The following is an 11,566-nucleotide window of genomic DNA, read 5'->3' on the forward strand; positions in this document are numbered from 1 at the left end:
CACACACACACACACACACAGAATGCTAAGTTCCATAAAATTCCCAGCAAACATTTGGGAGGTCTTATGAAAGTCCCCAGCCATCAGGCATTGTTCCTGGGAAATTAAGTCACACTCATAACAATCCCTATGCCATGCAGAGCAGCTCCATCAGTAGACAATCTGGTGTCTGTTAGGGGAGGGAAGGCAATAATTAATTGCTTGCATCTACATCACCTGGAAGCATATAATTCCGACTGTCACGTAGCCAACACTACCTAATTACGCTGCTGTAGAAACAGACAAGCTGTGAACAAAACACAAAAGAGGGATCCTGAGCCAGAAGGAGGTTCAGTGACTCCGGGCTAATTACTTCCTCAGAGGCTGCTGAGAGAGGACTGGGAAGAGATGGGGGTAGGGACACCATGACAAAGCTCTGTGACTTACACTCCACCCACAGTAGAAAACTTCTTGTTCAGAGTTGTAATTCTTCACAGTAGAGAAAAAAAATTCCAAATATTAGCTAGGCATATGTGTTCCCACAGTAGAGGGACCCAAACTGAAGAGCAAGTTCAAGTCATGTGGGTTTCTGTCTGTCACACTCAAACAGCCTCTGATCCTGTCAACCCAGTTGATCTATTATACTTTTTTTTTCTAGAAAGTATTGGTTCAATTCTATTGAAAAGAAGGGGAGGAGGGAGGGAGGAACTCATTCGTTTCTTCTGTATCTTCCTTATTCAGCATTTAATACAAAAAAGCCTCCAAAGATTCAGGCAAGCTCATCTTCATCAGGATCACGAGTTCCACTCAGAGCCCACCCAAGATACAGAAGAAGAGTATTATCTCACTCCTCGAAGTGTAGAAGCCTGTTTAGAAGTAAGTCCCCACTCCCTGCCCTGCCCTGCCCTGCCCTGCCCACCCCGCCCTGCTCCACTCTGCCCCACTAAGCTTTCATTCCTTCAGCATATGTGCCCAGCCTCTGCCACACACTGCTGCCAAAGCCAAGAGGCTGAGATTAGGAGGCACAAAGGTAAAGTTGGCAGAGGCGGATGGCTGGCTCACCATGCTGGCACAGGAGTAGGAGCCAACCATAGCACAAGACATATGCTTATATGATGTTTGGGTTGTGGCAGCAGTGGGAAGAGGGAACTGGTTTCCAGGCAGAAGATCAGAGAAGGTTCTATAAAAGAGATAACGTTTAACTACTTGGCGGATTAAATCTGGGACTTAGTAATCTTTCTATTTTTCTGGACTGAAAGGAAAAGAATGAAAGTTCTTGGGTAATCAGCCGTGGGTGTATATGAGACAGCCTGTTGATAGCTAGACGTCCTTCTGAGTGCTGGACCCCCACACAATGCTCAGCTTGGTGGCGACAATGATGAGCCTCATTGCCCTCTTGCTTTCAGAGCCCACAGCCTCAGTTACCAAAGAGGGTAGGCATTGGGACACAGGGGAGATTGTTCTTTCCTTTTGACTCAATGCAGGCTTCAAAGACCACAGACATCCTTGTCTGGTCAATTGCTTAGGTAGGCTACAGTTCAGAGTGTGTGAATGGCAGAGTAGACAATTAACAGAACAAAAGAGCCATTCTGTGACAGGCAGTGAATTCTAAATTGACTCTATGCTGAGGGCAGCATGGAGCAAAGGTCTTCTAAGCAGGGAAGTGGTGAACCATGAGTTGACTTTTAGACACATTGGCCACGAAGCAGTGATCTGTAGTACACACAAATAGAGGATGTGGGAGGAAGGTAGGGCAGGAGGACAGAGATTAAAGCAGCCAAGTGGGTCACAGAGATGTTGCCCAATGTTTCTTAAGCATAGAGCACTTCTTTCCCCAAAAATACTTCTCTGGGACAACCAAGCCATCAGGAGTGTAGTAGGGCGAGCTGCAGGGCCACTGTGGAACATGGCATCTGGGGAAGTAGAAGAAACTGTATAAAAGTGGTCAGGAGGGCTGAGGTGATTCAAGACCTGGGATGACTGAACAGGACTTCACTGGGCAAGAGAAGAGAAGAGGAGAGGAGAGGAGAGGAGAGCATTCGAGGTGGGGAAGACTGTGTGAACATGAGGTCTGGAAGAGCCTTTGGTGAGGAGGCCACTGTGCAGAAGACTGCCTTGACTCCAGTGAGAAGGTGTCAGTGTTTGTGAGCAACCATTGTGTCTATCCTTTGGCCCAGTCAGCTTCCATGAAACCCTGTTGCTTCAGTCTCCTGTGGTTACGGTTAATATTCTCTGAGGAAGCACTTTCCCTGCAAGGGAAAAATGCGTTATTCCAGATGCAGAGAGGTGTGAGGCAAGGTCAGGAGGTGCCTGGTCAGCGGCAGACCTGTATCCTTACATCTGTTCCCCTTGTCTTTAGTTAGAGACTATTGCTGGATCCAATGATTCTGGTGACTCCATTGAATCCAATAGTCCGGACCAAGGTTTCAAGAGAGCGGAGAGCAATTACGTGTCAATGAGATCATTGAGAGCCTGGTGAGCGGAGTGGCCTCTTAAATACTGCTTCTAGCTAACCTGCTTTTAGTGGAACAATTACCACCAGTTCACTGTGTTAGCTTTTGTATGAGGGTGCATGTGTATTTATATATGTGAATGGTGTGTGTGTATGTGTGTGTGTGTGTGTGTGTATGTGTGTGAGAGAGAGAGAGAGAGAGAGAGAGAGAGAGATACATATGCCTTAAAGCACATGTGGAGGTCAGAGGTCAGAGGACACCTTGGGTGTTGGTCCTCACCTTCTGCTTTGTTTGAGTCAGGGTCTCTTCTTGTTTCCACTGTACATACCATGTGCGCTGGCCCACGAGCTTCCCAGGATTCTCTGCCTCCCATCTTGTCACAGAAGCACTGGGATTTCAGAGGCCTGCTACCGTGCCTGGCCTTACGTAGGCTCTGGAGATCCAAACAGAGGTCCAACTGCTTACATGGCAAACCCTTTACCCACTGAGCTGTCTCTCTAGCTCCCAATTCATTTGTTTAGCTGTTGACGAATTGCTACAAGGCATCACACAAGACTATATCATCACATACTATTAATTGATTGATACACGTTGGATATCCTTTATTTGAGATGCGTAGGATCATACATGTTTTGGGATTCAGATTTTTTTTCTAGTTTTTGGAATCTCTGCATATCCATAATGTTATCGCTTGGGGAATATAACTCATGTAAACATGAAATACATGCATGCTTCATATTTTTGTACATACATACACACAGAGATATAGATATACATATACATGACTATAATCTTATGTAAAAATGTTTTGAGATTGCTCTGTCTGTGAAGGAGAGTCTGATGGTTTGGAGTTCTCCATTTGTAGCATCATTCTGTCACTGAACATTCTAGAACTCAGATGCTCAGGTGAAGGGTGTTCCCCCTGCGGACTTAGGAGAAGGAAAATGTGCTTGCTTCGCCCGCATAAAGCCACTTGGGACATCCTCAGGACATCTCTGTCTGCAGAAGTCTTCTGGATTTTATGTCTCTCACTCTGTCCTTCCTGATCCTGTAAATGGTTATTTGGATTCCAAGTCCCACATTTAGAAAGAAAGCATGTTTGGCTCTGCCCAAGGTGGGGCTCTGATGTTTGCACAGACTTCAGGACTTTGTTAGTCCCTCATACGGCTGTTAATGGCTGTTAGTTGCTTATATTTCATGGATACAAAGGAAAGCTGTCCATGCATGTTTAAACAGGGGGCCTTATTTAACTTCTTATGCTCCAGTCTCCTTAAAGAATCAACCTCTGCATCAGCCGACGACGACAGCCAAGCGGAGTTCCAGACCTCCCCCGAGACAGAGTCAGAGCTGGGGCCTCCCCACCAGGACAGCGGCACAGGAAGCGATCCATGTCTTTCACTTGCCGATGCTGAAGCCCAGACCACAGATGACCAAAAGGGGTCCGCCTCACTAACTGTTGTGAAATTGTCTATATTACTCAAGTAAAGCTCGGATTTCTAAAACTTTGTGGGCCCTAAGAGTGAGGCAGACACATTAAACACACTTTATATTCTAATTTTAAGATAGTTCCTCAAAGTTTCCAAGTCAGCCAAGAACCTGATAGGCTTCAGTGTCACTGATGTTGTGAGCATGGGCAGTGGCTGAGAGAGGGAAGAGGAGTGGTCCCTGGGGTGGGGGTGGCATCTCCAACTATGGTGGCATCCCCCCCACCCCCGCCGCCAGTCTTTGAGCGCTAGCTGACCTGTCTAGTATATCTCCAGCCTCTCCCCTTAACATCCCGTGTGAGGCAAGTCTCCTGAGGTTCTGTGTAGATCCCAGGTGATGCCCAGGGCACTCAATAATTGTATTTTTTTTTATTAATCATCTTATTTGTTTACATTTCAAATGATATTCTCCTTCCTGGTTACACCTCCACAACCCCCTCCATCCCATGCCCCCCTCCCCTTTGCCTTTTTGAGGGTGCTCCTTCACCCACTCCCCCACTCCCACCTCACCGCTCTAGCATCCCCTCTATTCCAGGGCATCAAGTCTCCCTTCCCTCTCATTGATATCAGATAAGGCTACATATGTACCTGGAGTCCTGGCTCCCTCCATGTTTACTCTTTGGTTGGTGGTTTAGTCCCTGGGAGCTCTGGGTGGTCCAGTTAATTGCAATCTTAGCTACTTTACATGTCCTTTTGTATGGAATAATTTCTGGAAGACAAATATGCAAATAGAACTGAGGGACATGATAATAAACCCACTTCGTCCAGTTTTGCCTCCTTCCTCATTGTCTGTCCTCCCACATTGGGCAGGGAAGGATATAATGAATGCCTTTCAGTGCCTTAAACTCACATTTCTTTCTTCATGTGTTCTGGATAAGGTTTAGCTAGAAAATGTCATCTCAGAAGCAGAAGGCCAAATGTGTACTCTGAAAGGATAGTTCACAGCCAAGGACAGTTGGCTGTTTGATGTGACTTATACAAATGTTTTCTGTCTCAGCAACATCCCCGATGAGAGCCAAGTGGAGACTCTGAACGTGTTCCTCTCTCCTCGGGATGCCATCGACTACCTAGCTCTGGTAGAAGCAGCAGGACAGATCTGGTAGGTGGGAGCTGTGAATGACAGGAAATGAGCGTGAGTCAAGGGTGGAGGAGACCAGGAGCTGTGGATGACAGGAAATGATCAGGAGTCAAGGGTGGAGGAGATCTTTATTCCAAAATACCACATTTGACAAAAAAATGATGTTGGACAGAGACTACAGTGTGATCACAGAGAGGACCTGGAGGCAAAAGCAGACTGCTTTATGTGAGGTCAACTTTTGCAGGGGTACATTTACGAGGACCAAAAAGACCATCAATCAGGATGTTTCTGAGTCTTCAAAGGAGAGTGGATGTCAAGGGTGCCATTCCCAGGCATGGCAGAATGAATATTTAACCAATGAAAAGAGAGCAACGTTGATAGGATCTAAAAGAAAAAGATGTGCAGGAGCGTCTACAAGTCCCATACCCTAGTGAAGACCTCTGCTCCAAAACTCTAATGCAAAGTCAGTGTGGCAGACATTTTTAAAGCATAATTGCTATATTTCTGATTCCATATCCTCATAGACTGTGACTGGGCATAGTGACACATAGCTTCATAGTAGGTTCAAGTCCAGCCTTAGCTACATAGTAAGACTCTTCCCTCGCATCCCCAAATAAATAAGCCTGTTAAATTCATTTTAGTGGAGGATCAAAAATATTATTTATTTTGTTTTATGTGTATGGGTATTTTGCCTGCATGCACAGATACATGTACCACATGTATGCCTGTTGCCATGGACCCTCTGGAACTGCAGTTGCAGACAGTTGTGAGCTGCCATGTGGGTGCTGGGAATTGAACCCTGGTCCTCTGAAAGAGCAGCCAATGCTCTTCACCACGGAACCATGACTCCAGCCCTGGAAGATTGGATTTTTACATGATAATTCTTTAATATAAGGAATATGCCACAATGTCATAACTTTCCATTTTTCCAAAGTTTTGCATTCTAAGACTTGTAAATAGCTACTTAGCCTATGAGCTTGTCTATGGCCAAACTCCCAGATTTGTCCGTTCGCTGCTTACTCATTAGAAAGTCGTTGTGCCGGCGCTGTGTGCCCGTTTCTGTCACACATTTATAGAGTATCCTGTTTTCCTTGGAACTGTGGAGTTAAAATTTTTTTTTTTGTTGTTTTTGTTTTTGTTTTTTCGAGACAGGGTTTCTCTGTATAGCCCTGGCTGTCCTGGAACTCACTTTGTAGACCAGGCTGGCCTCGAACTCAGAAATCCGCCTGCCTCTGCCTCCCGAGTGCTGGGATTAAAGGCATGCGCCACTATGCCCGGCTTTAAAAATTTTTAAACACCAACTAAGGAAGCAAAAAAAGGGTAGATCTGTATTCCCAGGGCCACAAAGCCAGGCAAAAAGGATAGTCACATGAGTAAGTAAGTAGAAAATGTACGCCTTACTCAAAACTACAATTAAAGTGTTCCCACTGTGCATAATTATAAGTCCTGGGACAGGAGAGATTAACTACAAACAAAACAAGGGACTGGGCTTGGCAGGGCATTCATGGGTGCTTTGCTTGGAGTAGGGCTTGAGAGAGAGTGCGAAGTGGGGAAGGAAAGAAGTCAGTCCAAATAGACAACGGAGATGCCAACCAAGTGGGCAGACTCAGGGGACTCAGCTCCGAGTGAGCGCAGAGCGAGCATGCGCATTCCCGCTCTGCCAATGAGCTCTGTCTTATGTCCCTATTGGATCCTGTATCCCCTGCAGTGTGGCTCGCTGGGAAGGCCCTCCCCGACTAGGATGTTTATTCTACCACGGAGATCATATCTTGGCCGTGAATGACCTGAAACCCCAAAGCCTGGAGGAGGTGTCCTTATTTCTTACCCGATGTATCCAAAAGGAGGTGAGTCCTATGGTTCAGCCCAGGTCAGACCAAGTCGGTGACAGGAGGGACAAGATCAGGGTCTCAGGTGGAGTCTCAGACCTACTGAGGCTCACCTTTCTGAGTGTCGGTTTTCTCATGTAAAATCTGACATTGCTGTGCCTTCTGCGCGGAGTTATCACTAAAATTCAACATAATACATGGCTCAACGCTCGGTATCTGTCAGTTTCCGTGGTGTTCATCCCTTCTTAACCCACTTTGATTTCTAGCCCAGAGACCTTTGGACAGTCACCATCTTCTCTGCGTTTAGCATCTCTCTAAAGTGAGGAGCAGAGCGAGAACTCTTCATTCATTCATTCATTCATTCATTCATTCATTCATCCATCCATCCATCCACATTCATTCATTCATTCATTCATCCATCCATTCCTACAGTTTCCAAACTTCATTCCTTGGATCTCTGGGATGTGTCTGAAGGAAAGGAGAAGAAGAGTTCCACCTGCTGGGCTTCAATGAGGGACATTCACATTTATCTTTTATAAAGCATCCAAATATGGGACTACCCTGTCAATGTTCTTTGAAAGCACAGAGCCTTGACTTGATATTTCTACAAACTACAACACTAGAGACCCCTCTCCAGGCTCTATGATCTCGGTTACATATAATGCATATTAAGGACATGTCTTGTCTCTTTTTTCATCACTCTGTAAGCCTGCCAGTTGGATGGAAACAGTTATTATGGCTATTATGTAAAAGGCTAGTACCAATCAGGCATGTGACTAAAGTAGACACACACCTAGTTACTGGCAGGGCCAGGATTCATTCATTCATTCATTCATTCGTTCGTTCGTTCATCTCCTCATGTTCTGCTGAACATCTGACTATGCTATCCTGGCTGCTGTTTGTTATAAGGCGACTAAAATGGCCCCAGCTCATAGATCAGTGGATTTAAAACAAGAACAGTAGGAACTTCTTAGGGCACAGCGTGTGCTTGGGACACGAGAGAAGAACAGACAGAAGAGCAGGCTGGTCTTCAGAAGGAGGACAGGAGGCTTTCTCAGAAGACATTGTATTTGGCTAGAGATTTCAATCCCTGATGCAGAGAAGAGCTGGGCTTGAGGGTCTTAGTCTAATAGTCCAGTCACTTATAATTTATGGCATCTGCCAATAGTCCATACTGTAGTCAAATGGTTAAAAAAACAAAACACGTGCACCTTCCAGAAGTTACTGAACATTACTCTGACCCAAAGATTCAGACATGTGCTCAGCAATCAAGAAGAGGGGTTTTGACTAGACTCACATCTAACCCTCTGCCTGGGTGTGGCTACATCATAACTGCCAGTCTAGACTCCTCTCCTGGGCTATTTCTGTCTTCCTCGCTCTACCTGAGAACAACTCCTACATAGGACTGACCACTATGGATACCCACCAACATGATTATCTAGAGCAGCGGTTCTCAGCCTAAGTGCCACAACCCCTTTGGGGGGTGGAAGGCAAGCGACATTCTCACAGGAGTCATGTGTCAGATATCTTGAATATCAGATGTTTACAGTATGATTCAGAACAGTGGCAAAATTACAGTTATGAAGTTGCAATGAAAGTAATTTTATGGCTGGGTCACGACATCACGAGGAACTGTATTAAAGGGTCACAGCACACGGAAGCCCAAGAGCCACTGTTCTAGAGGATCAGAAAATTCAGCTCTCTCCCCTACTCCTGGATTTCTTTGTTTATGTGAAAGTAGATTCTTTTAAAATTCGAACATGTGGTTCTTGGGAAAAGAAAAAAAAAATGTTGGAAGGGACCCGTGGAAGCAACGGCAGGCATCTCCTGTGGCTGACATGCCTGAGCCAGCCACATCTGTTGGGCCACAGTGAAGAGAGATGGAAGGCAGGCATAGGGATGGGCTGGAGACAGCAAGAAGAAAGCATGACAACATTGTAGAGGCAGAGGAGATGGTGTGTGTTCTTCCTTCTGCTTTTGCCTGGCTCTCTCCCATATGGCGGTCTCCTTTGGATGGACAGGGTTGCAGGGGCCCTTTGAGGATTTTTTTTTTTTTTGGAGCAGCTGTGGCTATCTTAGACTTCTATTCCTATAAGAAAACAACTTGGGGAACTAAGGTCTAATGTCTCTTATACTTCCACACCATCGCCCATCACCAAAGGAAGTTAGGGCAGGGAGTGACTAGGAGGCCATGGAGGAAGTGATGTTTGCAAAGCTGCTCTTAGTTAACCTGTTCTGCTTTCCTATGGTACCAGGACCATTCACCCTGGGATGGCACTATTCACAGTGAGCTGGGCTCATTCATGTCAGTTATCAATAAAAAAAAAAAAAATGTACAACCAACGTATCCTCCAGCCGATCTAGAGGGGACATTTTCTAGTTGAGGTTCTGACTTCCCAAATAACTCTGCCTTGTGTCAAGCTAACATGATACTAGCCAGCACAGTGGGCCGTCATCACTTTTTAGAGCCTGCCTAGAGGCTTAGGCCAGCAGATGTCAGAAAATGAAAGTCCAAGTTCCACTTGAATACACAGATCATCTGCGGCTGCCCTTGGCTCATTGCAGCGCATCGTAGGGTTTCCTTCAAGAACAGACGCAAGGGGTTGTGATCATCAAAAGAGAAAGAACTATAAGAATATGCTCTGGTGGGGTGTGGGGGAAGGGGGTGCCTCAGTGGGCCCATGCCAAGGCATCCCTTCCCCCTAAGGGGAAGACACACACAGGTATAGTATAGAATAGAGTATTTAGGGCATGGGAAGGGGAGTTAAGAGGGTAGCAGAGGCAGAGTAAGGCAGAGAGAAGGAGAGAGTAGAAGCCTAACATAGAGGCTGGGCATGGCCACATGGAGAGAGGAGGTACAGGAATGTGGAGAGAGGGGGTACAAGGGGGAAAGAGGCAAGAGAGAGTCAAGAGAGCCAAGAGGGTAAGAGAGAGACACGAGGGGTATGGTTGATGGCTGGTTGAGAGTTGGGGAGTCTGACGATACTCTTCGGTCATTTAATTATTTCCTGCGGTTTGTCTTAGAAAGTGAAACTCTCCATTGGCCGGATCCCAAACTCAGAGAAGCTCCATGCTTCCCCCTGTGCATGTTCCTTAAGACGCCAGTTGGCTGAGTCTGTCCAGCGGGATTTGCCAGAACTGGAGAAGACACCAAAGAGGAGCCCTGCCATCAAAAAGAGTCAGAAGGAAGCTGCTGGGGAGTAGGCTGCCGCAGGCCCAGGACACAGAAGGATGGAACCTGGGCCACACACAGCCGTGTGACTGGAGACAAGACTGCATCCGTCTCTGAGTCACTACTGACTTAACAGTGGGGTCACTGGCCCCACATGGAATAATGACTAAGTTATTATTAAGTTAAAACAGAAGGGCTGATTATCTGAGATTCTGCCCCAGACACGGCAGACATCATTCAGTAAATCCCTGGTCTAATTAATAGCTGTGTGCTTCCGAGGTCACAGTCCACACAGCTGGCTCTTCATTAGCCATATCATTTCAGGGATGCAAGAGAGTGAACGTCTGTAGCAGCCTTCCCCGACACTTCCTGTGGCTTCCCAGGAGTGGGAAGCTGAGAAAGTTTGGAGCTGTATCCAGCCAAGATGTGCTTGCTCTAAAAATAAATAGGAAACTATGTTTGGATGCTCTTAATTGATTGGTTTATTGCCAAATCAATTCTGCAAAGCCAAAAGAATCAAAGGCCTTTTAGTAATCAGGAATGAGAGGCAGTGAGCTGAACACTAGTCAGCTTGGGCACTGTCGGTGCGAAGGGGGATTTAGAAAATGCATCTTAGCAGGCTGTCCTTTCAGGGGGAAGAAATGAAGGCTTTGGAAGGCAGTGATACTTGATCTTCATGACTCTTGAGTTCTGAGCGGTTGGGGGAGGGGGGAAGAACCACAAATCTGATATCAGCTTTAGAAAGAAAATTCCCTGGCCTTTGCCTTGTGTGTGGGTTTACATTAGTAAAGACCTTGGACTCGCAGAGGAGACATTCAGTACGTGTTCTGTTATCTAGATTATTGCCAGTGTAAAATGTGCATGTGTACATAAACCGTGGAAATAAATAAATGTGCATGTACGGCTGTTTCAAATCTCATAAATAAGAAATCAAGCCACTTCAGTGAGGAAATACATAAGCATCAAGGCAAAACTGCTGGAATCCAGTATCCTGTGGGCATGGATTCATGGACTCTGAAATCCACGTATCCCCTGCTCTTTCTGTGCCTTCAGGGAGGCAAGGAGGAATCTAAGGACCTAGAGTTGACCATCCACTCACTCACAGCATCGCTGAGACAGATAAACATGACTGTAGGTCCTTCCCAGCACGTGATCAGCCTGCCACCCTCCCTCAAGCCCAGACCCTCCCTCCTGCCACAGAATGAGAAGGGGGAGGTCTTGTTGTCAGGACCATGCTTTGGGTGCTTCTCCTATTCAAAATGTTTGCTTCTCAAAATGAAATTGCTGGGCAAACTTCCAACCCCAAATTCCAATATGGCAGCTCTGGGGTAGGCGTCTGGAATCTGCATCCTAATGCACTCCTGAGGGATTTGACCAAGGAACACAGTTCCTTGGTGAATCATCCCAGGGGCTCGGTGAAGAACTTGTGCTCCTTGAAGAGGATCAAGTTAGTTTTCAGTAATGCTGAAGGAAGCAAATGATCATCGCTCTGCCCACCTCCAACAGAGAGCGGGTCCTGAGGAAAACAGCTCTGCTTCTCCCCTTGCTTCCTCTGCCACAGCACTCCAGTGGAG

General features: G+C 46.3%; 1 protein-coding gene across 2 annotated transcripts in view; it reads left to right on the top strand.

Moving 5' to 3' along the window:
* The window catches only part of Plekhs1 (pleckstrin homology domain containing S1), a 26,305-nt gene extending 15,412 nt beyond the window's left edge, over positions 1-10,893 (top strand). For both annotated transcript variants that reach the window (XM_021152332.1, XM_021152333.1), the window contains exons 8-13: positions 721-855; positions 2,339-2,454; positions 3,698-3,913; positions 4,914-5,015; positions 6,703-6,838; positions 9,845-10,893. In XM_021152332.1, coding sequence (XP_021007991.1) covers positions 721-855; positions 2,339-2,454; positions 3,698-3,913; positions 4,914-5,015; positions 6,703-6,838; positions 9,845-10,024 — 885 coding nt within the window. In that variant the 3' untranslated portion in view covers positions 10,025-10,893. The remainder of the gene's footprint in view (positions 1-720; positions 856-2,338; positions 2,455-3,697; positions 3,914-4,913; positions 5,016-6,702; positions 6,839-9,844) is intronic.
* The last annotated feature ends 673 nt before the right edge of the window (positions 10,894-11,566 follow it).

This window comes from Mus caroli, chromosome 19, assembly GCF_900094665.2.
Source record: "Mus caroli chromosome 19, CAROLI_EIJ_v1.1, whole genome shotgun sequence".
NCBI classification, from domain to species: Eukaryota; Metazoa; Chordata; class Mammalia; order Rodentia; family Muridae; genus Mus; species Mus caroli.